The sequence below is a fragment of the Megalops cyprinoides genome, chromosome 1 (assembly GCF_013368585.1).
Source record: "Megalops cyprinoides isolate fMegCyp1 chromosome 1, fMegCyp1.pri, whole genome shotgun sequence".
Classification (NCBI taxonomy): domain Eukaryota; kingdom Metazoa; phylum Chordata; class Actinopteri; order Elopiformes; family Megalopidae; genus Megalops; species Megalops cyprinoides.
Window position 1 is genome coordinate 5,210,989 of NC_050583.1, and position 24,310 is coordinate 5,235,298.

At 49.0% G+C, this 24,310-nt stretch overlaps 1 protein-coding gene and 1 gene segment (V, D, J or C); one reads left to right on the forward strand and one right to left on the reverse strand.

Annotated features, from left to right (window-relative positions):
* Positions 1 to 18: 18 nt before the first annotated feature.
* Positions 19 to 12,810, forward strand: LOC118793893 (long-chain fatty acid transport protein 1-like). The gene is made up of 14 exons (XM_036551997.1): positions 19 to 106; positions 230 to 368; positions 901 to 1,068; positions 2,027 to 2,421; positions 2,912 to 3,079; positions 6,899 to 6,968; positions 7,887 to 7,978; positions 8,344 to 8,453; positions 8,545 to 8,754; positions 9,206 to 9,332; positions 10,449 to 10,586; positions 10,962 to 11,126; positions 11,950 to 12,096; positions 12,470 to 12,810. The coding sequence occupies exons 3-14, from the start codon at positions 902 to 904 to the stop codon at positions 12,625 to 12,627; spliced, it is 1,947 nt and encodes a 648-aa protein (XP_036407890.1). The 5' UTR covers positions 19 to 106; positions 230 to 368; position 901; the 3' UTR covers positions 12,628 to 12,810.
* A 5,156-nt stretch (positions 12,811 to 17,966) lies between these two features.
* LOC118793922 lies at positions 17,967 to 22,443 on the reverse strand. The segment is given in 5 exon segments: positions 17,967 to 18,596; positions 19,428 to 19,754; positions 20,272 to 20,550; positions 21,171 to 21,323; positions 22,418 to 22,443. Coding segments are annotated over 5 exon segments (1,113 nt in total).
* Between the last annotated feature and the right edge of the window lie 1,867 nt (positions 22,444 to 24,310).

Genomic DNA, 24,310 nt, shown 5'->3' on the forward strand with positions numbered 1-24,310 from the left:
AGGACAATTTAAGAGCCATGTGAAAATACCAACTCTCAAATAAGAGGTTTTTTTTTCGGTCATTTTTAGGACCGAAAAAGCACCAGAATAAATCACGTTGCTCTTGGTACTGACCTTATTCTGTCTTCATTACTGTTTTATCAATGGATTAAGCATTAGCTGTTGGTTAGTTGTTTTTTTTGTTTGATTTGTTTTAATAATATCTGCTTCCGTGGGTCTTTTCATCAAGTGTGGTACCAGTGAACGCTGTAAGGTGTTGTCACGTAAGGTGCATAGAAAGCGACCGCACACGACATCCAGGAAGCTTTTCGGACTAACCGACTGGAAGAAGTTTCGGGGTCATTTTGGAACACGACCAGCGTGGACGAGTAAGTACCTCTGCTCGTAATGAAGTTTATATTTTAGCTTACATATTCACCTGTTCGTTCCGCTGGAAAATAAATACAGTATATAGCAGCCTGAGCAGTGTAACCGCAAATATATATATTTTGAATAGAGATAAAGCATAATAGCCAAGTAACTATCAGAGTTATAGTAACTCCGGTCCAGCACGAGGAAATGAATGATTGAATCAACGGATGAATGTTATCGGAGAAATTAGAAACGGAGACTGTTTACCCGGCGGTCCGTCGTGGGACGTCGTGTACACACTGGAAAGTTTCGCAGCGAGCGTGACATGTGACTCAGCGTAGAACAAGAGGGTAAAGCACTCGTAATTCGTTGGGTTACAAAAGTCTGTCAGAGGTCTTTTTTTAGTGCTTACTCCAGTAGTAATCTTAGGATATTCGTTCTACTCTGCTCCAAGAAAAATGATCTAACGTGTCTCCCTCTCTCTCCCCCACGTCTGTTCTTCCCCTCCTCTTCTCCTCTCCTCATCCCTCTCTCCTCTTGTCCTCCCAGAATGAGGGGTGTGGCCAGAGCCTCAGTGTCTCTGGGGTCCCTGAGTCTGCTGCGATTTTTTGGGATACCCTGGTCCTGGAGCCTGGCCGCCAGTCTGGGGCTGTGTCTGGGAAAAGAGGGCTGGTGGTACCTGTATGTCGCCATTCGCACTGCCAAGAGAGACCTTAAGTGAGTGCAGGGAGAGGTTTTTCTTTGGGGGGGGGGGGGGGGGGGGCACAAAGGGTGGGGTTGGTGTTCTTGTTATTACACCAGAAGGATGTGGGTTCCATCCCCAATGGAGTTGCCACTGCTGGATGCAATGTGCTGGATTGGAGTCACCAATCAGGCCACAACCACTTACCTGTTACCTGTATCTCTCCTTCTCTTTGTTGTACGTTAATACAAAACCCACTTCTCACTTTCATCAGCATTTAAACCCCCCACACACACACACACACCTCCTCTGCGCATGTGTGTATGTGTCTGTGTGTATGGTACTACTGTACCCTTTCTCCCTTACTCCCTTTCTCCCTCCCCCTTACCCCTTGACCCCTCCCTTTCTTACACCATGCCCTTACCTTACTGTACATTTGTACCTCTTCCTCCTTCATAACCCTAACTCTCATATAACCTAAATCCCTTCTCCCATAAATTCTTACCTCTCCTTCACTTACACCCTGAAATTTCTATGCCCTTTCCTCTCCCTTCCTTAGACCCTAACCCCTCCCTTTCTTACACCCTAACCTCACCTTACTGTACTTTACTTTACCTCCTGCTCTTTTATACCCTAATTCCTTCCTCTCGTATAACCTAAATCCTTCCTCCTATAAGCCCTCTCCTTCTCCTCACCCTTTCCTCCTCCCTAAATTTTGCTTTCATTGCGTCATCATCATTACGTCATTTATACAGCGAGATACTTACTGAGGCAGTTGTGGGATAAGTACCTTGCCTTAGGGTACAACAGCAGTGCCCCACTGGGGAATTGAACGTGTAATCTTTTGGTTACAAGCCCAGCTTTTTAGCACTACACCACACTGCTGTCTCAGTCTAACTGGGCCAGCGCCCACACACTGCTGCTTGTTGCACCCTGAAACCCTCTCTCTCTTTTATGCCCTAATGTCTCCCCTACCTCGCCTCTGCCCCCTAGTGGCCTGTATGTTCTCCTGCGAGTGAAGCTGGCCCTACATCGCCACATGTGCAAGGGCAGCACCATCCCTTCCATCTTCGCCCAGACGGTGGCGCTGCACCCGGACAAGCCGGCGCTGGTGTACGAGGCCACGGGGGAGACCTGGACCTTCTCCCAGCTGGACCAGCTCTCCAACGCGGTGGCCCACTGGGCGCTGAGCCAGGGCTGGGCCTCGGGCGACGTGGTGGCCGTCTTCATGGAGAGCCGCCCCATGGTGGTGGCCCTCTGGCTGGGTCTGGCCAAGGTGGGCGTGGAGGCGGCCCTCATCAACTTCAACCTGCGCTGCGATTCGCTGGTGCACTGCGTGGGCGTGTCCAACTCGCGGGGGATCGTCTTCGGAGCAGAGCTGGCAGACGGTGAGAGGGGGGTGGGGGGCGGGGGGGTGTTGGATTTGTTTCTGATGTTATACAATGAGGAGCCATGGGTAATTAAGGGAGTTTGGAGTATCATTGTTGAAGTTGGTGTACTTACCACTTTACATTAATGTTCTAATGTATTCATGCCATACACCACATTCAGTTCAATATCAGTTCAGTGCATGTTTGTTTGGTGTCAGCGCTTAGACTGTGTGTGTGTGTGTATGTGTGTGTGCACGCGTGTACATGTGCCTGTGTGTGTGTGTGTGTGCGCGTGTACATGTACCTGTGTGTGTGTGTGTTTGTGTGTGTGTGTGTGTGTGTGCACGCGTGTGTGTGCGCGTGTACATGTACCTGTGTGTGCGTGCGCGTCTGTGTGTGCGTGCGTGTGTGTGTGTATGCATGTGTGTGTCACTGCAGCAATGTGTGTGATGGTGGTATTTGGTTGTATTAAAGTTGCCATCTGTATCCCTCCCTCCCGCTCGCACAGCTGTCCTGGAGGTGAGTGCCTCTCTCAACGGGTCCATGGTGCGGTTCTGTAGTGGGGAGCTGAGCCCGGACTGCCTGGCCTCTCTGTCCGCCCAGCCCCTGGACCCACTCCTGGCCTCCAGCCCCCGACTGCCCCCGTCCGCCAACGCCCACCAGAAAGGCTTCAACGGTGTGTCCCTCTCCCAAGTGTATTTATATGTGTGTGTGCGTGTGTGCGTGCGTGCGTGCATGTGTGTGTGCGTATGAGTGTGTGTGTGTGTGTGTGTGTGTGTGGTTACTCAGTGGACTGAGAGAGGGGAGGGGCTTCTGTCTCCCTCTCCCTGTATCTCTGTCTTCTATCTTCCCACTCCTGGTCTGCTCCGCCTGGCTGGATAGAGGGAACAGCGTCTGTCTGGAGATCCGCCCATCTGCCTTCCTGCCTGTGCAGCTCTCTAAAGGACATGCCCAAACCCAGGTGTTAGCCTCCTCACCTACTGGTGCTCCTGTACTCAGTCACCTAGCAAATGCAATGTCAGATCAGTCAGCACTTCCAACACTCTCACAGACAGAGCAGGCTCACAGACAGAGCAGGCTCACAGACAGAGCAGGCTCACAGACAGAGCAGTCTCACAGACAGAGAAGGCTCACAGACAGAGCAGGCTCACAGACAGAGCAGGCTCACAGACAGAGCAGTCTCACAGACAGAGCAGTCTCACAGACAGAACAGGCTCACAGACAGAGCAGTCTCACAGACAGAGCAGGCTCACAGACAGAGCAGTCTCACAGACAGAGCAGTCTCACAGACAGAACAGGCTCACAGACAGAGCAGTCTCACAGACAGAGCAGTCTCACAGACAGAGCAGGCTCACAGACAGAGCAGGCTCACAGACAGAGCAGTCTCACAGACAGAGCAGGCTCACAGACACTGATTCAGTCATTCACTCATTCGACTCATTCATCTCTTCATACCTCGTTTCACTCATTCGCTGATTCGGAGAAAGCCAGGAGTGAGTACGTGAGTGAACTGTACGCACACACACCATGACTCACACTCATGCGCATATACACAGGTGCACTGCGAAGTGCCGCACGCGCTTACAATCAGAGACACATGTAAGCATATGTAACAGGTACGGAACGGGTCTGCACTTGGCTAAACCCTAACAGCCAGCGCTGTTACGTCTTCAGCTAAAGGCAATTTACCCCTAGCCTATCGGCAACAATGCCAGATATTCAGTCTCGGGGAGTGACGTCACCGCTGAAACCGCTCTGCTACCTGCTACCCTCCAGCCTTTACGCAGGACTTACACAAGCTGCTAAATTCAGCTCTGCTACATGTGTATGTATACATTCACACAAACATGCAGATGTACAGGCATGTGGGCACACACACACACATGCCAGTCGACTGTAGCTGACTGTGATGAGAGCAGTTATTCTTCATGGCATTGTGCACCAGGTCATATCGCCCTGGAACATCTACTCCTGATCCACGCCAGTCTGTGTCAATAAAGCTCTTGCATTAAAAAATCTTTTCAGGGCCCAGCCAGCAGGCTTGTGATTGGCTGGTGGACAGTCCTTGGATAACATGTGGCGTCTGTACTCAGACTCTGGGGGTGAAGCAGACCAGACAGGCCAGGTCAGGCAGAGGTCGTTTTAAACGGCAGCAGACAGAGCCGGTTCATCGAGAGGTCTTGCGAAGGCTAGCACAGACGGCCCGTGTACCGAGGCGGTCTCCGAAAGCTGCCATTGTTTTTTAAGGTCACATGACCCCACATGTTACACCACTGCTACCACCCCACAACGCCCCTCCACTTTACTCCGCATGTCACCATAGCTGTACAGTCCTAATCCAGCAGGTTTGGATTATGCAGTCCAAAGGAATTCCGAGCTGAACAGATGAAGATTGTGTAACCGCCAGCGACCCTTTGACACATTTAAACAATCAGGCTGACGGCATGAATGAACTCGGATAACTCTGCTGGCTCAGAGCTGACTAAACGACTGTCTCGCTGTGTCCCTCCCCTCACCCTCCTTCTTTTCCCCTCCCCCCGCTCTCTCTCTCTCTCTCTCTCTCTCTCTCTCTCTCTCTCTCTCTCTCTCTCTCTCTCTTCCATTGTCCCTGTCCCTCTCCCTCTCTTTTCTCTCCCTCTTTCTCGCCCTCTCTCTTCCATTGCCTCTTTCTTTGCCTCCCTCTCTCCTTCTCTCTCCCTCTCCCTTTCTCTCTTTCTCTCTCTCTCTCCTTCTCTCTCCTTTTTTTCTGTCTTCCTCTCCCCTTCTTTCTCCCCCCTCTCCCTTTCTCTCTTTCTCTCCCCTCTCTCTCTCTCTCTCTCCTTCTCTCCTTTTTTTCTGTCTTCCTCTCTCTCTCTTTCTCTCCCTCCCTCTATTTATTTCATTCCACAGTCACACACACCCGTTGCCATAGCAGAAGCACACAGCAGAGGCAGGGGAGCTTAAAACAGGACCAACCAAAAAAAAACCCAAAAAAACGAACCTATCACACAGTATACATCTGTACTCCTCTCTTTCACTCCCACTCCTGCTCGTTCACTACTGTCCCACACGGGAATGGTATGCAACCTTTCCCCCACTTCCTTTCACCCCTCCCTCTCTCCCTTTCATGCTCTTTCTCTCCCTCTCTTTTTCTCTTTCTCTCTCTCTCTCTCTCTCTGTGTCTCCCTCTCCCTGCTGTCATTGCCTAACTGAAAAGCAAGCAGGGAGGGGGCGGGTTGGGGCGGGGGTGTTGGATTGCCGTTTCTCTACCAAGCCCGTGAACGGATTGCGAAAATGATCACGGCTCTCAGCAGAGACTGGGCAGGCTCGGGGACGGGGACGGGGTCGCTGCCTCCGGTACCGCCCAGCTCGGCGGGCCCGTGACCCGCTCGGTTCCGTGGGCCCGAAAACACGGAGGGAGAAGCCAATGTTAGAGTATGACAGCGGTTACGCGAGCCCTTCCCTGGAGCGAGAGCGTTCCAGCTGGATGCGGTATCCTCCGGCGTAGCCCTGATACGCACAGATAACGTATCTCTCTGGGCCCGTACGCACATGACTTGGGGGAGAGGGTGATACACTAAGAAGCGTCTAACGCTGTGGCTGTGTCTCTGTTATACGCAAACCTAAGCTGATTTTCTCTCTTTTTTTGTTGTTTTTTTAACCAATATATCTTTGTACTGAATTGGCAATGAGGATGTGGTATCACTAGTGACATTGAGATATTGAGATACATGGCACTGCATGTACTGAATTCCTCTTAGATTTACAGGCTGTCTAGTGTCAGATTAGCGCAAGTTAACTAATGCTTGAATGGTGCTGTGCCTGCACTCACTGGCCTGGGAGTGTTGTTAGCCTGGTCTGTCACTGTTGCTCATTTAAATTGGAAAATTGGATGGATGCACGTCTGCCCTCTGAAGCTTGGAGTCGCCCTGGATAAAAGCATCTGCTAAATCAATGTAATGTAATGATACTCATCATGTCAACGTGGCCAGACTCTGATGGGGTTCCTCCCCCCATAAAATGGCCCCCCAGTATCCTCCCATGTCTCCCCCATATCCATCTCATTCCCCCCCTTTCCACCCCTGGCAGAAACCATCTGGCAAATGATGGATGAGTTTGGGGGTGTAGTAGGGTTTGGGGGGGCGCTGCAGGTATGGGAGTGTGTTAAGGTCATTTGGGTACCTTGGAAATGCTGTGAGTTTAGGGTGTGGTTATGTATGTGGTGTTGGTTTTGGCTGCTGTATCAGTTTGGGGGTGGCATTGGTCGGAAAGCGTTACAATTTAAAGCCGCTGTGGGTGTAGGATTTGGTAGGTTTTGGGTGTGACAGGGTTTGGGGGTGCTGTGGCAGCTTTTGGGGTGCTTGGGGTTGGAAAGGATAGTAGGGTTTGGAGATGTGATGATAGAATTTGGGGTGTTGATCTACTGACCTTAAACTGTTATATGACACATAAGTTTTGGAAAGGGAAGTTTTCTAATGTCTGCTCCTAAATATTGTCACCTTTCATGTCCCCACAGACAAACTGTTCTATATTTATACTTCGGGCACCACGGGACTCCCCAAAGCTGCTATTGTGGTTCACAGCCGGTGAGTGTCTGTGCTTCACACCTACTATTATTATCATTTATTATTGCCATTTAGCAGACGCTCTTATCCAGAGGGACATGCATAGCATTGTTCCAGTTTTACATGTTATCCACTCATACAGCTGGATATTTACTGAGGCAATTGTGGGTTAAGTACCTTGCCCATGGTTACAACAGCAGCGGCGGGGAATCAAATCGGCTTTCAGGTTACACGTCCTGTCCCTTACTACTGTGCTGCGCTGCCTGTAATGTAGTGTATTTGCACTGTACTGTCTATCTCTTACAGTGTGGCGTAACATCTCTTACAGTGTAAGGCGTTTGTGCAATGCCATACATCTGTTATGATATATTGTGTCTGTGCTGTGAATGCTAGCATGTGCCCAGTGAGCAGCAGTGTGGATTTCCTGCTGGGACACTGCTGCTGTACCCTTGGGCAAGGTACCTAACCCACAACTGCCTCAGTAAATGTCTGGCTGTATAAATGGATAAAATTTTTACTTACATGTACTGTATGTAAGTCACTCTGGAGAAGAGTGGCTACTAAATAATGTCATAATGTAATAATGTAGTAAAGTTTATTTTGTTATTGTACAGTGTGGCTGTGCTGCAGATTTGCTATAGTGTATCTGTATTGTATGTGTGTGATAATATGATGTGTCTGTGTTTTGCACCCGTTATAATATGGTGTATCTGTGCCACACATTTGATATAGTGTATCTTTACTGTCTATCTATTATTGTATGACGTGTATGTACTATATCATAAATCCATTAGAGTGTGTCTTTAGTGTACATCTGCTATAGTGTGGAGTGTGCTTGTCTGTACCCTCTTCCCAGAGAAAAGCAATGGACGGTATTTCGTACACAACACCTGCGAGTGTTACCTGAGTGTTACCTGTGCACCTGTTCTCTCCCTCCAGGTACTACCGCATTGCGGCTTTTGGATACCACGCCTTCCGCATGCGTCACGACGATGTTGTATACAACTGCCTGCCTCTCTACCACTCGGCAGGTCTGTGTCCCACTGTCTGACCATCTACCTGTCTGCCTGTCTGCCTGTCGGCCTTTTAGTCCGCCTGTCAGAGTCTCTTGTCTGTCTGTCTGTTTCTTTTTCATTTCTGACTGTCTGATTTTTTTTTCTGTCTGTCTTGTCTTCTATTTATTCTTCTTTTACTTTTCATTGCTATTTTAATCATCTCATCTCTTTGTCTCTTCATACATTCTTCCCTTCTCTTTCCTATCTAAGGAGGCGTGGTTTAATTTCTGATTGGTGGGCTGGCCCTCTCCTCCCACAGGGGTGTGGCTTAATGTGCGATTGGTGGGCCGAGCCTCTGCCCTCTCAGTGGCTAAACCTCCCCTCTTCCTCCTCTCCTGCAGGGAACATCATGGGGGTGGGCCAGTGTCTGATTTTCGGGCTCACCGTTGTGGTGAAGAGGAAGTTCTCAGCCAGTCGCTTCTGGGACGACTGCATCAAGCACAAGTGCACGGTAAGCTTCTGCCAATCACACGCATCGATAGATCAGTGGTGTGCGGCAGTGCTGTGAGGTCTGCAACCCTCTGTGCCCCCCCCCCCCGCAGGTGGTGCAGTACATTGGGGAGATCTGCCGGTACCTCCTGTCCCAGCCCGTTAGGGCCGCGGAGACGGGTCACCAGGTCCGGCTGGCAGTGGGGAACGGGCTCCGGCCCAGCGTGTGGGAGGCCTTCACCAAGCGCTTCCGGGTCGCACAGGTCGGGGAGTTCTACGGCGCCACCGAGTGCAACTGCAGCATCGCCAACATGGACGGCAAGGTAAGGGGTCAGGGGTCGTGGCAGACCAAGTATCTGAGTGTCCGAGTGTGCTCGGTGTGCTGAGTGCAGATAATGACTTACTTTCTCAGAATGTTACTTTAGTGTTACGCAGTGTAGTAATAGAATACTTTCTATTACCTCCCCACCCTCTCAGGTATGTGTGCAATAGTCTCCGCCCCTCTCACAGGTGTGTGTGTAATATTCTCCGCCCTTTTCTCAGGTGTGTGTGTAATAGTCTCTGTTCCTCTCAGATGTGTGTGTGTAGCAGTCTCCACCCCTCTCTCAGGTGTGTGTGTAATAGTCTCTGTTCCTCTCAGATGTGTGTGTGTAGCAGTCTCCACCCCTCTCTCAGGTGTGTGTGTAATAGTCTCTGTCCCTCTCAGATGTGTGTGTGTAGCAGTCTCCACCCCTCTCTCAGGTGTGTGTGTAATAGTCTCCACCCCTCTCACAGGTAGGAGCGTGTGGGTTCAACAGCCGTATCCTGCCGAATGTGTACCCCATCCGTCTAGTGAAGGTGGATGAGGAGAGCATGGAGCTGGTGCGGGACAGAGAGGGGCTATGTGTGCCCTGCCAACCTGGTAAGAGCAGCCCCCCCCCCGCCCCCAAATCTCTGTCAACACCCTTACCCTGGTGGGTGCAGACCCAAAACACCCCCTGACCTCATCTACATCACCAAACTCCCACATACTCTCCTCACCCCTGCCCTGGTGGGTGCAGACCCAAAACACACCCAAACCTCCACCACGTCACCAAACTCCCACATACTCTCCTCACCCCTGCCCTGGTGGGTGCAGACCCAAAACACACCCAAACCTCCACCACGTCACCAAACTCCCACATACTCTCCTCACCCCTGCCCTGGTGGGTGCAGACCCAAAACATACCCAAACCTCCACCACGTCACCAAACTCCCAAATACTCTCCTCACCCCTGCCCTGGTGGGTGCAGACCCAAAACACACCCAAACCTCCACCACGTCACCAAACTCCCACATACTCTCCTCACCCCTGCCCTGGTGGGTGCAGACCCAAAACACACCCAAACCTCCACCACATCACCAAACTCCCACATACTCTCCTCACCCCTGCCCTGGTGGGTGCAGACCCAAAACACACCCAAACCTCCACCACACCACCAAACTCCCACATACTCTTCTCACCCTTGCCCTGGTGGGTGCAGACCCAAAACACACCCAAACCTCCACCACATCACCAAACTCCCACATACTCTCCTCACCCCTGCCCTGGTGGGTGCAGACCCAAAACACACCCAAACCTCCACCAAACAACTAAACTCTCACTGCTTCAGTGTGCGTTCACTCTGTTAAGGTATAAATACCCCTTTCAGTTCATATTTATCCCCTCTCATTATGTATGGATCCTGGTGTATGGTATACATATATTCTGTATACTTTTCAGTGTATTTTTGTTCCTCTCAGCATATACCTGTTTTAGTCTATATGTCTTTGTCTCAGTGTACTGTGTATGTGCCTGTCTCAGCTTATATGTACCTGTGTCAGTGTGCATGTACCTGTGTCAGTGTATATGTACCTGTCTCGGTGTGTATGTACCTGTGTCAGTGTGTATGTGTACCTGTCTCAGTGTATATGTACCTGTGTCAGTGTGTATGTGTACCTGTGTCAGTGTATATGTACCTGTCTCAGTGTGTATGTGCCCCTCTGATACCCACCCCAGGAGAGCCAGGGCTGCTGGTGGGCAGGATTAACCAGCAGGACCCGCTGCGGCGTTTCGATGGGTACGCCAGTCAGGACGCCACCAGCAAGAAGATCGCCCACGACGTCTTCAGGAAGGGTGACTCCGCCTACCTGTCAGGTATGCTCCTTCCTTCCTCAGGGGGACTCTCTCTCTCATCTTCCGTTATCTTCTCTTGCTGTTTCTCCCTCTGTCTGTCACTCACTTGTGTGTTCTTTCCGCCCATGTTGGGTCTTTGTGGTGTTTTCCGTTTCCTGCTCACCGGAGCTCACAGGGGGAGATTCTCAGCACAGGTCACTCCCGGTGTACAGATTCATACTGTTGCTTTGCACTCTGATGTGTGTCATCTGTTACTGAAAGTAGTCTGGCTTCATCCAGTGTGTCAAGGTTTAATAAGAAAGACAAGATCATAACATAATATTGTTACTCCCCCCCAACACTCCCATTTTCCCTAAACTTTCCTGTCTCTATCTCTCCCTCCTTCCCTCCTCTCAGGGGATGTTCTGGTGATGGATGAGTTGGGCTACATGTACTTTAGGGACCGCAGCGGAGACACGTTCCGCTGGAGGGGGGAGAACGTCTCCACCACAGAGTTGGAGGGGACCCTGAGCACCCTGCTGGGACAGACCGATGTGGCTGTGTACGGAGTACCTGTGCCAGGTGAGAGAAAGTACCTGTATCAGGTGAGAGAGAGTAACTGTACCAGGTGAGACAGAGTAACTGTACCAGGTGAGAAAGAGTAACTGTACCAGGTGAGACAGAGTAACTGTACCAGGTGAGAAAGAGTAACTGTACCAGGTGAGAGAGAGTAACTGTACCAGGTAAGAGACAGAACCTGTACGTGTACCAGGTAAGAGACAGAGTAACTGTACCAGGTAAGAGACAGAACCTGTACGTGTACCAGGTAAGAGAGAGTAACTGTACCTGTACCAGGTGAGAGAGAGTAACTGTACCAGGTGCGAGCATGTACCCATACCTGTGCCTGATGAGAAGGGGTACCTGTTCCGTGTTAGAGAGAGTGAGTTTGCCTGTACCAGTTCAGAGGATGTTCCCGTACCTGTACCAGGTGAGAGAGAATAACTGTATGAGGTGAGAGAAAGTACTTGTGTCTCAAAAAGAGTACAACGCCAGCACCAAGTGAGAGCACCTGTAGCAGGTAAGAGAGAGTACTAGCACCAGATGAGACAGTTGAAGGGGAGGGTATAGTTATTGAAACACACACACACACACACACACACACACACACACACAAACACATACATACATACATACACACACACCAGTTGAAGGGAGGGCATGTTTATTAGTATTTATTAATCTACTCATTGAAGGGGAGGGTATAGTATAGTAATACACACACTACACACACACAGACACACACACAAGATACACACATGTGGCATTATTGTCCCCCCCGCCCCCCCTCTCTCTCCCTCTCTCTCCCTCTCTAACTTGCTTGCAACGGATCTGTCTGTCCACGCAGGTGTAGAGGGAAAAGCTGGGATGGCTGCCATTGCCGACGGGGCGGGGCACTTCGACTGTAACTCCTTCCTGTGTCAGGTGCAGAAGGCCCTGCCCCCCTACGCCCGGCCCATCTTCCTGCGCATCTGTTCCCAGGTGGACACCACAGGTGAGACGCTTCTGAGAGACGGGCGCCAGGAGGGCTTTTCTGCTGATGGCTCAGTCATACAGCGCTCTCTCTTTTCAGTCTGCTGTTTTCACTCCCCCTCTCTCTCTTTCTCTGCACCTCTCTTTTTCATGTCTTTCGTCTCTTTCCACGTCTCTCACTCTCTCATTCCCTTCATCTCCCACCCATTCTTTCTTTCTCTTCCTGTGCATCTCTCTCCCTGCCTCTTTATTTCAGTACATGTACCTGCCTCTCTTTCTCTTCCACTCTGTCTCTACACTCTTCTTTTTCTGCTTCCTTGTCCTCTGCATCTCTGTCCCCCCTCTCTCTGTCTTTTCCTATATTAACCTATTATTATTAACCTCCACCACCTCAGGCACTTTTAAAATACAGAAGACCAGGCTACAGAGGGAAGGATTTGACCCGCACCACACGACCGACCGGATCTACTTCCTGAACTCGCGTCTGGGGCGTTATGAGGCCGTGAACGAGGAGTTATACAGCGCCATCATGGAAGGGAGGGTGTCTCTGTGACACAGACGGACAGGTAGACCCTGGGGACAGACACCTGCGGCAATTCACCAGCATCTCTCCGCGCACTTCCACAGCGAAGCGTTGGACGAAGTGACAGAAAAAAGGGCTGTTAATCAGTAGCAGATTTTAGCGCTGATGTTGTTATTGTTTCTAATGAGAAGACATATCCCAGGGAAACAGGGATCCGGGGGGGGGGGGGGGGGGGGGGGGGGGTCGGAGTGAGGGAGAGGAGGACAGGAACGTGAGGTTTCAGAATCAGAACCGAATGAACTCTCCGCCTCACTGCGGCACAAGGGTAACCGTGGGGCCATTTTTGATGCTGCTCGAAACAGTAACTGTTACCATGACTACCACAACACCTCCATAGAGGAAAAAGAGTGCTACACTGGAGCCGGAGCTCTCTGACCTTGGGGCGGTACTGTGTACGGAGCGAATCACTACCGAGGCACATGAGGGACATGGCATTGCCACCACCAGGGGGCGCATCACTCTTCGCTGGCTGCCTGACAGTGGTGGGAGGATGAGGTTTATTTTCAGCGCTGGTAGGAGGCCCTGTCACGCTGGCAAGCGGCTGGATCAGGCCGGTTCAGTCCGGCCCCAGAGCGTTAGCAGGAGCACTTTGGCCTCCGTATCGACCCGGTATCTCGCCAGTCTCACACTGAAACTGAGCAGAGTCCAGAATGCAGGACAGTGCCAGCCACTGCACAGGTGCTGGCTGTTGCCTGGAGACAGCTGCTCACTACCTGTGCTGAAGCAGACTGAACCCCACTTCCCTGCTCAGTCTGGAGTGAAGAGTGAGCAAGGAGAGCGCTGTCCCTGATTGATGGTACCATTGCTGTCTTCTGCAGCTCCATATTCTATCAATGAAATGACACTGCCAATGAGAGACTAGTCAGTTTGTTACTGATTACACGAAGCTGTCCTGTTTTCACCTGAGTTTTCACCCGCAGCTGATGTTGTCATATTCCCCTATTCACCTGTCACGTCCCCCTTTCCTCACCTGTCATGTCCCCCTCTTCACCTGTCACATCCCCCTCTTCACCTGTCACATCCTCTTTCTCACCTGTCACGTCCCCCTTTCCTTACCTGTCACATCCCCCTCTTCACCTGTCACGTCCCCCTCTTCACCTGTCACGTCCCCCTCTTCACCTGTCACATCCCCCTCTTCACCTGTCACATCCCCCTCTTCACCTGTCACATCCCCCTTTCCTCACCTGTCACATCCTCTTTCTCACCTGTCACATCCCCCTCTTCACCTGTCACATCCCCCTTTCCTCACCTGTCACATCCCCCTCTTCACCTGTCACGTCCTCTTTCTCACCTGTCACATCCCCCTTTCCTCACCTGTCACATCCCCCTTTTCACCTGTCACATCCCCCTCTTCACCTGTCACGTCCCCCTCTTCACCTGTCACATCCTCTTTCTCACCTGTCACATCCCCCTCTTCACCTGTCACATCCCCCTCTTCACCTGTCACGTCCCCCTCTTCACCTGTCACATCCCCCTTTCCTCACCTGTCACATCCCCCTCTTCACCTGTCACATCCCCCTCTTCACCTGTCACGTCCCCCTCTTCACCTGTCACGTCCCCTTTCTCACCTGTCACGTCCCCTTTCCTTACCTGTCACATCCCCCTCTTCACCTGTCACGTCCCCCTCTTCACCTGTCACATCCCCCTCTTCACCTGTCACATCTTCTTTCTCACCTGTCATATCCCCCTTTCCTTACCTGTCACGTCCCCCTCTTCACCTGTCACATCCCCCTCTTCACCTGTCACATCCCCCTCTTCACCTGTCACATCCTCTTTCTCACCTGTCACATCCCCCTCTTCACCTGTCACATCCTCTTTCTCACCTGTCACATCCCCCTCTTCACCTGTCACATTCCCCTCTTCACCTGTCACATCCTCTTTCTCACCTGTCACATCCCCCTCTTCACCTGTCACATCCTCTTTCTCACCTGTCACATCCCCCTCTTCACCTGTCACATCCTCTTTCTCACCTGTCACATCCCCCTCTTCACCTGTCACATTCCCCTCTTCACCTCTCACATCCCCTTTCTCACCTGTCACGTCCCCTTTCCTTACCTGTCACATCCCCTTTCTCACCTGAGTCTCCTGCAGCCAGTGCTGTCACATCTGAATCAGTTCAAGGCCCTCAGTCTGTGGAGACAGTGGGCGTTCCAGCTCCACGCCTGTAATAACAGTATCATCTTTAGTGAGGGCATGCAGATTTATTGTCCTGAAAAACAAAAGAACAAAAATTGCATGTTTTAGCACAGTACAAAGCTGAGATTTCTGAATGTAAATTGGTCTGCACACTGTACCACAGTCCTGTAGCAGGTCTGTCTGTACTGTACGGCTGCTGTCCAGCTGCGGTCCAGCCATAGCCCCCATTTAATGACCGTGGCCTGGATCAGCGTCAGATTTACCTCTCCGAGACACGGCACTGAAGCAGAGGTCGTGTGAAGGTCGCGTAAAAGTCGAGTGTGCTTTTGTCAGGGCAGCTCTGTGTCACACACTCTGTGTAATCGCTGAGACCCTCTCAGCCCCGGTCACACCAGTTCCTGAGCGGTGAAGTAATGTTTAAACAACATCACGTGCACCACAGCTCGAGGGACACGAGCACAAGGGCTATAAAAGGAACCGAGCACCTCTGATTTTCCAGGAGCCGAGAACAAGCCACGCGGGGGGAAATCAGGTCATTGCAAATTAACATTGTAACGTTACAAGATTTTTTGCTGTATTACCGTCATCCTCTTATCCTGTGATGTAAAGTGCACCTGACTTGGTTGTTGTCAAAACCATTGTTTGTACTTACTGTAAGTGCCAACAAATAGACTGTATAGACTGTAATTTTTTTTTCAAACTGCTTGTGAATGATGGAGAAGGTAAAAGCCATCAAATTAATGGGACTTTCCTTCACTGGAGTGAAATGGTCATCTCGTGCCAGCCTCCTGTTGTACAGATCTTGTGTTTGTGAGTGAGGGTGGTTAACAGTTTCCGTATCCTGGTCCTCACGGGATTAAAGGCCCCCCAACCTGTTGCACCTGATCGGTCACCCTGCTGGCTGCATCAGAGGACTTCTTCCTTTTTCACGGCCGTCAGCATGGAGCAGCGTCCACTGATATTAATACTACATGGATGCGTCAGTCTGATCACCGACGTCCAGCTGCCAGCCCATCCACATCGTACAGATTGGTAGATTCCTGCAGGAGGGAGGCTGTCCTTACAGCAGGCTGGAGACAAAGCTGTAAACTGTTTTACAGGAATGTTTCAGTAGGTGAAGTGGGTGTGAGCTGTTGTGAAACTGCACTTATCGAGCTGTCCTTCTTGTTTTATCTTGGGGTGGATAGAACACAGGATGTCGATATGAATAAACATGCCACGATGTGTCTCATGCTTTTGGGTTTAAGGTTTGCAGCATTTTGCTGCCATTTCTACTAAATTCACTCAGCTGTCTGGTCATTAGTACTGTCATTTAGCAGACGCTGTTATCCAGGGCTCCTACACAAGTTAAAATTTCATCCGTTTATACGGCTGGGTATTTACTGAGGCAATTCTGGTTTAAGTAGCTCAAGGGTACAATAGCTGCATCCCAGCGGGGAATCGAACCACAAACCTTTCGGATACAAGCCCTGCTCCTTGCTATTATGCCACACTGCTGTTCAGAGGCTGCTAGTTTGCATGGGTGTGTGTGTGCGGATGAATAAATGCTTGCAGAAATGTTAAGAGGAAACCATTTTAATGCTGCACGTTGTGCTTTAACACTACGACCTAAAAGGAGGAATCGGCATGAGGATTCAGGCATTAATTTGAGAACACCGCCAGCTGCGATTGTTTCAGCTGTCCAGAGTAGTACTAGCTCCAAACAGGGCACAGCTCTGTGAAATAGCTGGCACAGTCAGAACAGTCAGAAAATATCTCGGACCACTTTGCCAGATAGCAGCCTAGCTAGCTGGAGGTCCGGTGCGCAAAATATTACAATCTCCTCTCCTCAGCAACATCACACGCCTGCAGCTGAGACACAGATGAGATTAGCTTGCATATGGTGAGGGTGAGGCGCAAGCAAATCCCCGTAAGCCTTGCTTATGTCACGTATGAAAGACAGAGTCGTAGGACGAGGCTCATGTGCATGCTTTAACGTTGGTATGCATTTATCCAAACAACCTCCTGCGCTTGACATGAAAAAAGCTCCCAGTTTCACTCTGTGTTTTGAAAGGATAAACACGCAATGCGCTCAGCGTTTGTGCAATAACGTGATCCTTCTCAGCATAATTCCCGCTCTTTAAAATGTGTCCTGTAAACGGCTTAACCAGTATTCATCCTAACAGAGAAAAACTGCTACAAAGCTCACAGGTTGAGACGTTCGCATTGCAGGGTGCCAGTGCTGAAGTCATTATATTACATTATTGTCATTTAGTGGACTCTCTTACCCAGAGCAACTTACATAGATTTTATCCATTCATACAGCTGGATATATTTACTGAGGCAATTGTGGGTTAAGTACCTTGCTCAAGGGTACAATAGCAGTGTCCCATTGGGGAATCAAACCAGCAACGTTTCAGATACAAACCCTGCTCCTTACCACTGTGCCACACTGCTGTAATTATTCTCATTTAGCAGATGCTCTTGCCCACAGTGACTTACACTGGTCACAAATGTATCCATTTATACAGCTGGATCTTTACTGAGGCAGATGTGGCTTTAGGTACATTGTCCAAGGGTGCAAAGGCAGCTCCCCAGCAGGAAAGCAGGGAATCAAACCAGCCACCCTTCAGTTATGAGGCCTGCCCCTCACCACTACACCACACTGCTGTCCCACCCTCTCTTTTCAGAGCCATGTAATCTCACCTGCACTGAAGGCACTGAGATGACAACAAGAACAGTCACAATGAATCTTACAAGGTCTGCATCACAGATTCCCATCTCAAATGTAATAATCACAATCACAAGCGCCATAATATGTAAACTTTTTTTTTTTTTATCAAAGTGACCGATGGTTGCACATTACCAACAGCTAATGCTGTGTTGGGTTTACTTTAAAATAGTTGACTGCATTCAGTTGTATGATTGTTAAACAGGTTTGCTAACACAGCACAGTGGCACCCTTTAACAGGGGAAGTGATAGTTGTGTGATAGGATAAATGAGGATAACCAAATCAAGGTGTCAGTAATATCAGGTGAATTAAAATTTATTCATTTACATTTACATTTATTCATTTGGCAGACACTTTTATCCAAAGTGAGGCAGAGTACAACACATAAGGAGCCAATAATATTAGCAGCGCTGCATGACCAAGTTTCAATAGTTGGCCAGACAGGGCACAAGCTTGCTGGTAGAGATAAAAGTGCATGATTGATGAGTGCATGAAGTGACCATAGATTGATGTTTTTTATGGAAAACAATAAAAAACAGACACCTACAAGATCACAGAAATACATTGTATTAAGTTATGTAATGGTTCATCATAGATTTTTTTTTCCCCTGTAGGATTCCACTTTGATTTTGATGTGGAGCGGTAGAGAATTGCAATCCAATTGGCGGATAGTGCAAAAGCATGATGAAAGGTCAGGGTTGCCTCATTTAACACGACCGGTGCCACAGTGGTTTTTGTGTCACAGGGTGAGGTGTCAGTCACACTGTAAGACGGCTGTTTTTCTGAACACAGCCGTGCGCATGGGGGATGAAGCTTCTTCCGTGCTGGCGTGCTTTGCGGCGCAGATGAACCGCGACTTCGCCCACTGCGACGCCGTGACCTCCAGCAGGCTGGTGACGGAGTAGGTGCCGTCGCTAGCCCTCACGGGTTCGCCCGTCACACCCTCCCGATACTCCCCGTCATCCACGCGCCACATGATGTAAATGTCGCGGGGGGAGAAGCCGGTTGCCAGACACACCAGCGTGACGTTCGTCCATCTCCCTGTCCCTCTGTCAGTCGGCGAGAGGATGAGCAAAGTGGGAGGAGCTTTAGCTGTAATTGAAAAATGAAGAGTAAGAGATCTCCCCGCGGTCGCTACCAGACGTCCATGCATGACTTACCTACCGTCCAGGAGTTTAGGGAAATTATTGTCCCGTCAAATTCTCAACATGCATTACAAATGAAATATTTTTATCCTGTTAAAGTTCCACCTCAGTCCCTACACCTTAGCACCTGCTACTTGTAGTACGTGTGGTTTGTTTCGTGTGTAGTATTGCAGTGTGTTTTTGACTCTGATCTAGTGACTGATGTATGCTAGTATACCTGGCTTCTCTCGTCTAGTCAGGTTAGCACAAGTTAACTTCTGGTAGTGCTTGAATAGTGTCATGCTCACCCTCACTGGTCTGGGAGTGTTGTCAGCCTGGTCTGACACTGTTGCTCATTTAAAATTGAATGGATACACTTATGTTCTATTGTGTTGGAAGTCATTCTGGGTAAGACTGACTGCTAAATGAATGTAATGTAATATAATGAAAGTACTTTGGCAAAATTGGCATTTTTAAAAAACATGAAAACATTGTATTAGGATTTCTTTTTTTACAGAAATGAGTAGAATGGTGTTGATCTATGTAACCTGTGTAAATGTGACACTAGAAATATGGAAGACCAAAAAAAAATAAATAAATAAAAAAAAATATATATATACATATACACACACACACACACACACACACAATTCGCTTTAAAACAGATTCACACAAATGTTGAGGAAAAGCTTGACACTAAAATGTAGTCCTGCATATGCTGTGGCATTGCCTAATTTTCCCCTTTTATCAAAGAAAAAAAAAAAAAAAAGTTAAAATGCCTGGCTCGTGTGAAGCCTACCTCCTCGTTCCATTCCCACAGCCTTGCTGATGGTAGGTTTGTCAGGCCTCTGCTGGACAGAGCACTGAATCCATTTCCCATCAAACCAGTCCTTCTGCCCCACAGTGAGAGTGCTGGTCTTTCTGTACAGATGGCCGTCATGCTCTGCAACGCTTGGTGTGGTAATTCCATTCCTCACAACGGTTCCATCCAGTCTCCAGGTCACCGTTGCTGCGGTAACTGCTGCCTGTTCTTCCCCAATGATGTTACAGTCCAGCACAGCCTGGTTGTTAATGAACATCTCTCTCACCCTTGGGAGCTTCAGGGTCACCTCCAGCCCAGGCTTATCTTTAGATAGGCCGAGATATATGAGAGAGAGAGAGAGAGAGAGAGAGAGAGAGAGAGAGAGAGAGAGAGAGAGAGAGAGAGAGAGAGAGAGAGAGAGAGAGAGAGAGAGAGACCACAGCAGCAGTCAGAGAGAGACCACAGAGAGAGAGAGAGATTGCAGGCTTTTTAGTGGAGTGCTTTTAAAGATTATGAGCTCACAACAAGCTTGATGACCTGGCCTCTTCCAGTCATTACACCTGTGATTTATTATGTTTCTCAAGCCTAGAGGAATAGATATGATAGATAAAGACAGTTTCCTGTTTTTAATTAAACAAAATAACTGCATTTCAGCAATAACTTTACATTTAATCAAAATGAGAGGAAAATGATCATTATTTCAAGTGTTAACACCTAAATGACAAAATTGATTTAATTCACATTATAGAGTTAACAGAAGATGAGTGTGTGTGTGTGTGTGTGTGTGTGTGTGTGTGTGTGTGTGTGTATGTGTGTGTCCGTGTGCAGTGGACACCCTCACATTTGTAAACCGTGTCGCTGAAGACTTCCTGCTGATGCTCCACTTCACAGGTGTACTCGGCGTTGCTGTCCCAGGTGGCCCTGTCCAGCTTCAGAATGCTGCTGGCTGAGTACGCTCCCTCGCCTTCTGTCTCCGTTTGCCAGGTGTGGGACAATCCTGTCACAACGCTGCCCCCCACTTTCCAAGTCACTGTCAGCGTATTGGGGTAGAAGTCCCGTATGACACAGATAAGAGAGTCGGTGGACACTGGCAGCAATGTCACGGCTGGGGACCTGAGTTCTTCATTGAAAGGAGGTTCAAAAGCAAAATCAATACAAATGAAAACTGTACCTTTAATGTCATACAATCTGTGCAATCCAGCTGCAGCCACAGACTGCACTTTCAGCTTTGAAGCCTCATATTAAGCTCCATGAAGTAACCAACAGTTAAAAACCCAATGGAAGGTTACAGACAGTAACTTCCAGTAGACTATGAACATTACAGGTGATGGTGGTAAGACATTTGCAAGCCTGATGCTGAAGGATCCCTGGGAAAAACCACTGAGGAGAATGCTTCACTATGAGTGGGAAGGTTAAACATATCTTCACGAAGACCAGGGGGAAAGTGAAGAAGACCCAGAGAGAAATGTAGTTAACTAAGACTGAGGGAGGGTTAATAAGCATCATTAATACCCAGGGGGAATCAGCATAATTCCAATAATATCCTGCATCACAGGAGCAGGTGTATGCACCTGACAAGTTTGAGCAGGTTCCATTCCTGCCACAGACCGGAGGGTGTCTACTACACTCATCCTCATCTGCAGAGGAAAAACGAGCTTTCCTGTCAGTCCCTTCTTACAAGGAAAAGTGAATCCTCTTCACAGTCATGGCAGAATACAATCATAAAAAGCAGAATTTAACCTTTGCACGTCACTCCTGTGGTGCCATCAAAATATTTCTCTCCGTTGCTTGAGACGTAACCCTCAAGGCAGGAGCAGTTGTGGGATCCGATTCTGTTCTTGCACTTGGCGTTGGGGCCACAGAAATCACTCTTCTCTAGGCACTCGTTCACATCTGCCAGAGAGAGAAAAGCGTGACCCCGAGCACAGATGTGTTTCAGCCTGCCCTTTCTGGAACAGGCTGAGGGACCAACACTGTCAGGCTTTCAGGTAGAAGGACCCAGGCGCAGACTGGGATGACAAACCAGGCATTTAATGAGTTAAATCCAAAAACGTAGTAACAAAACAGTTCAAGTCAAAACCAGAGAATCCACGAGCAGAAAATCCAAAACACAAGGCAAGGGTCAAAATCCAACGAAACAGGCAGAGAGTTTAAAGAAAAACAGAGCAAGCAAAAGACAAACAGCCGGGACAGAAACAGACGAACCGGCAAAGAAACAGAGCAGATAGAGGGGTATAAATACACAGACTGGTGATGAGATAACAGGGAGCAGGTGTGCAGGATGGGCTTCAGGTGGTGGGTGTGGCAGCAGGGCGGGACAGGAGGTGGGACAATGGGCTGAAAACAAAAACAAAAGCACATGCACACAAAAAACCCAAACAAATGACACACCCACCCTGACAGACAGGAAGACAAAACAACACAATCAGGACATCACAGGGAAGGACAAACACAGCTGCAATGTTACGCTTACTGAATACTGTGACTCTGCCCTCCTGGAGTTCATTTTCGGTATAACGACCCCATTGAGTTCAGATGAGTTTCCTTTTATAGCCCTCCTTGAGGGATGGTTTGGGGGTAGAGGGGGGATGGCGGCGGGGGGCATGCCTAAGCCCACCATCTGACACGACCACATGCCAGAGTCACATGACCTTACCTCAGGTGTGCCAGGTGTGCAGGTCATGACCTGTGGGTTGTTGCATTTAAATGGAATGCACAAATTAAAATGTGTTTCTAGATTTGGAAGGATTGATCAATTACTTAATTATAACTTAATTCTGACCCTCCATCCACCGGACATTCACAGGTTTCTCAATTTTTCATGAATATCCAACAAAAACGCTGGGCTAAAGGACTTGCAGCATACCTTTACAGTAGCTCACCTTTATACATTTTAGTATTACAGTGCAGCTCAGCCTCCATATGGAAGTAGAACTGGGCCTGTATGGGAGATTCACACTTTGATGTGTGCATTATTGTGCTCTTACCTTCACATTGCCCCATAAATGCTGTGAAGTTGATGGTGGGGGATCTAAACCCAGGAACACACTGGCAGTAGTAACTGCCAATGGTATTGATGCAGATTGCATTCTTGCCACACATAGGATTTTCACACTCATCAATATCTGTGGACAGAAGGCAGAAGAGATGCTGACATTCTGTCTCTCACAGAGACACGCTGACTCACAGACATACTCTGACAGAGACACACTGACTCACAGACACACTCTGACAGAGACAATGACTCACAGACACACTCTGACTCACAGACACACTCTGACAGAGACCCTGACTCACAGACACACTATGACAGAGACAATGACTCACAGACACACTCTGACAGAAACACACTGACTCACAGACACACAGACACACTCTGACAGAGACAATGACTCACAGACACACTCTGACAGAGACACACTGACTCACAGACACACTCTGACAGAGACACACTGACTCACAGACACACTCTGACAGAAACACACTGACTCACAGATACACAGACACACTCTGACAGAGACACACTGACACTCTGCTTTCCTCCACATCTTATCATGTGTTCCAGAACAGAAGGAAGCATAAGAAGAGAGTTAAACAGGCTCCAGAGTAGCGCAATAGTCAAGGCGTTCACTTTGAATGCAAGCTGAGCTCTGCGGCCTGGCTTTGATTCTGGATGCATCATCGGCCTTTAATGAACGGGAGCCCACAGCCATGGAACAAACTAGCTTTGCTCTGCCAGGGATAGGAATGGATGGGTTGGCCAGGGTTTGTCCACCTCATCGCACACCAGCGACCCCCTCTGGTCAGCCCAGCACCACAACTCTGCCTGTATGAAGCTGCACGTGAGGCGTCTTCCTCCACCTCATTGTCAGTGCAGGCTCGGCACGGGGGACTGTGGTGTGAAAAGAGGCGGTGCTTGGCATCACATGTTTGGGAGAAGGGCACGCATTTGCGGTGCATGCTACCAGATTAGCAGCGGTTGTTGTGATGAGCTGCCTCTCTCTGATATAATTGGACGTTCTGAAAACTCAGAGAAAAACGGGGGAAAAGCATTGGGCATTCCAAAAAAGGAGAATTAAAAAACATACCAATGCAAGTGTTTTTGCTTTGTTCATACCCCATTGGACAAAAGCCCATGGTTTCCCACAGCAGGGTGAGCAGGGTGAGCAGTAGTAGACCTGCAGAGGAAGAATAAGGAGGTCAGTCTAAGCCAGTTACTCTCTGGACACCGACTGCCACCCACAGTGCCAGACCAGACCTGTAAGGGGATAACACAAACACAAACCTGGCAGAGGACCCGCTGCAGGGAGACAGAAAAAAACTCAAGCAGGGAACGACCGGACAGAGAACAGCACAAAGATGCTTCAAACAGGTCCTCCCCTTCATGTACGTAAAACCATGTGGAATGACGTGATTTTTTTTTTTTAAAGCAATAGCTATAGAAGGTTTGCCCATCATTAATTTCTCTTGGTGTAGTGTCATGTCCATTATGTAAGAAACATACCCGCAATCCTTTGCATACTGAAGTTTCATCATTTTTCAACAGTATGCCATGCTTGTGTATGTGTGTGTGTGTATGTGTGTAACGATTTGAGTCACACTGGTAAGGGTGCTTTTCTCAACAGTACAACAGTGATGGTCTTCGTAGGAACAGAATCTGCAACCTCTGGGTCAGTAGTCTAGGTTCTTAATCTTATGTTGGTTGATGATGGTGTTATGATGCACCTGCAGCAAAGTTAAGAAACAGCATATGTCTGCAAAACAATGTGACCCCACTGGAATGACAGCAACAGTTCAGGTCCTTCCTTTAACCAGTTATATTGGACTTCAGCTTGGTGAGCTGATTGTAGACTATCTCTCTTTTGTTTAGCTATGCAGAT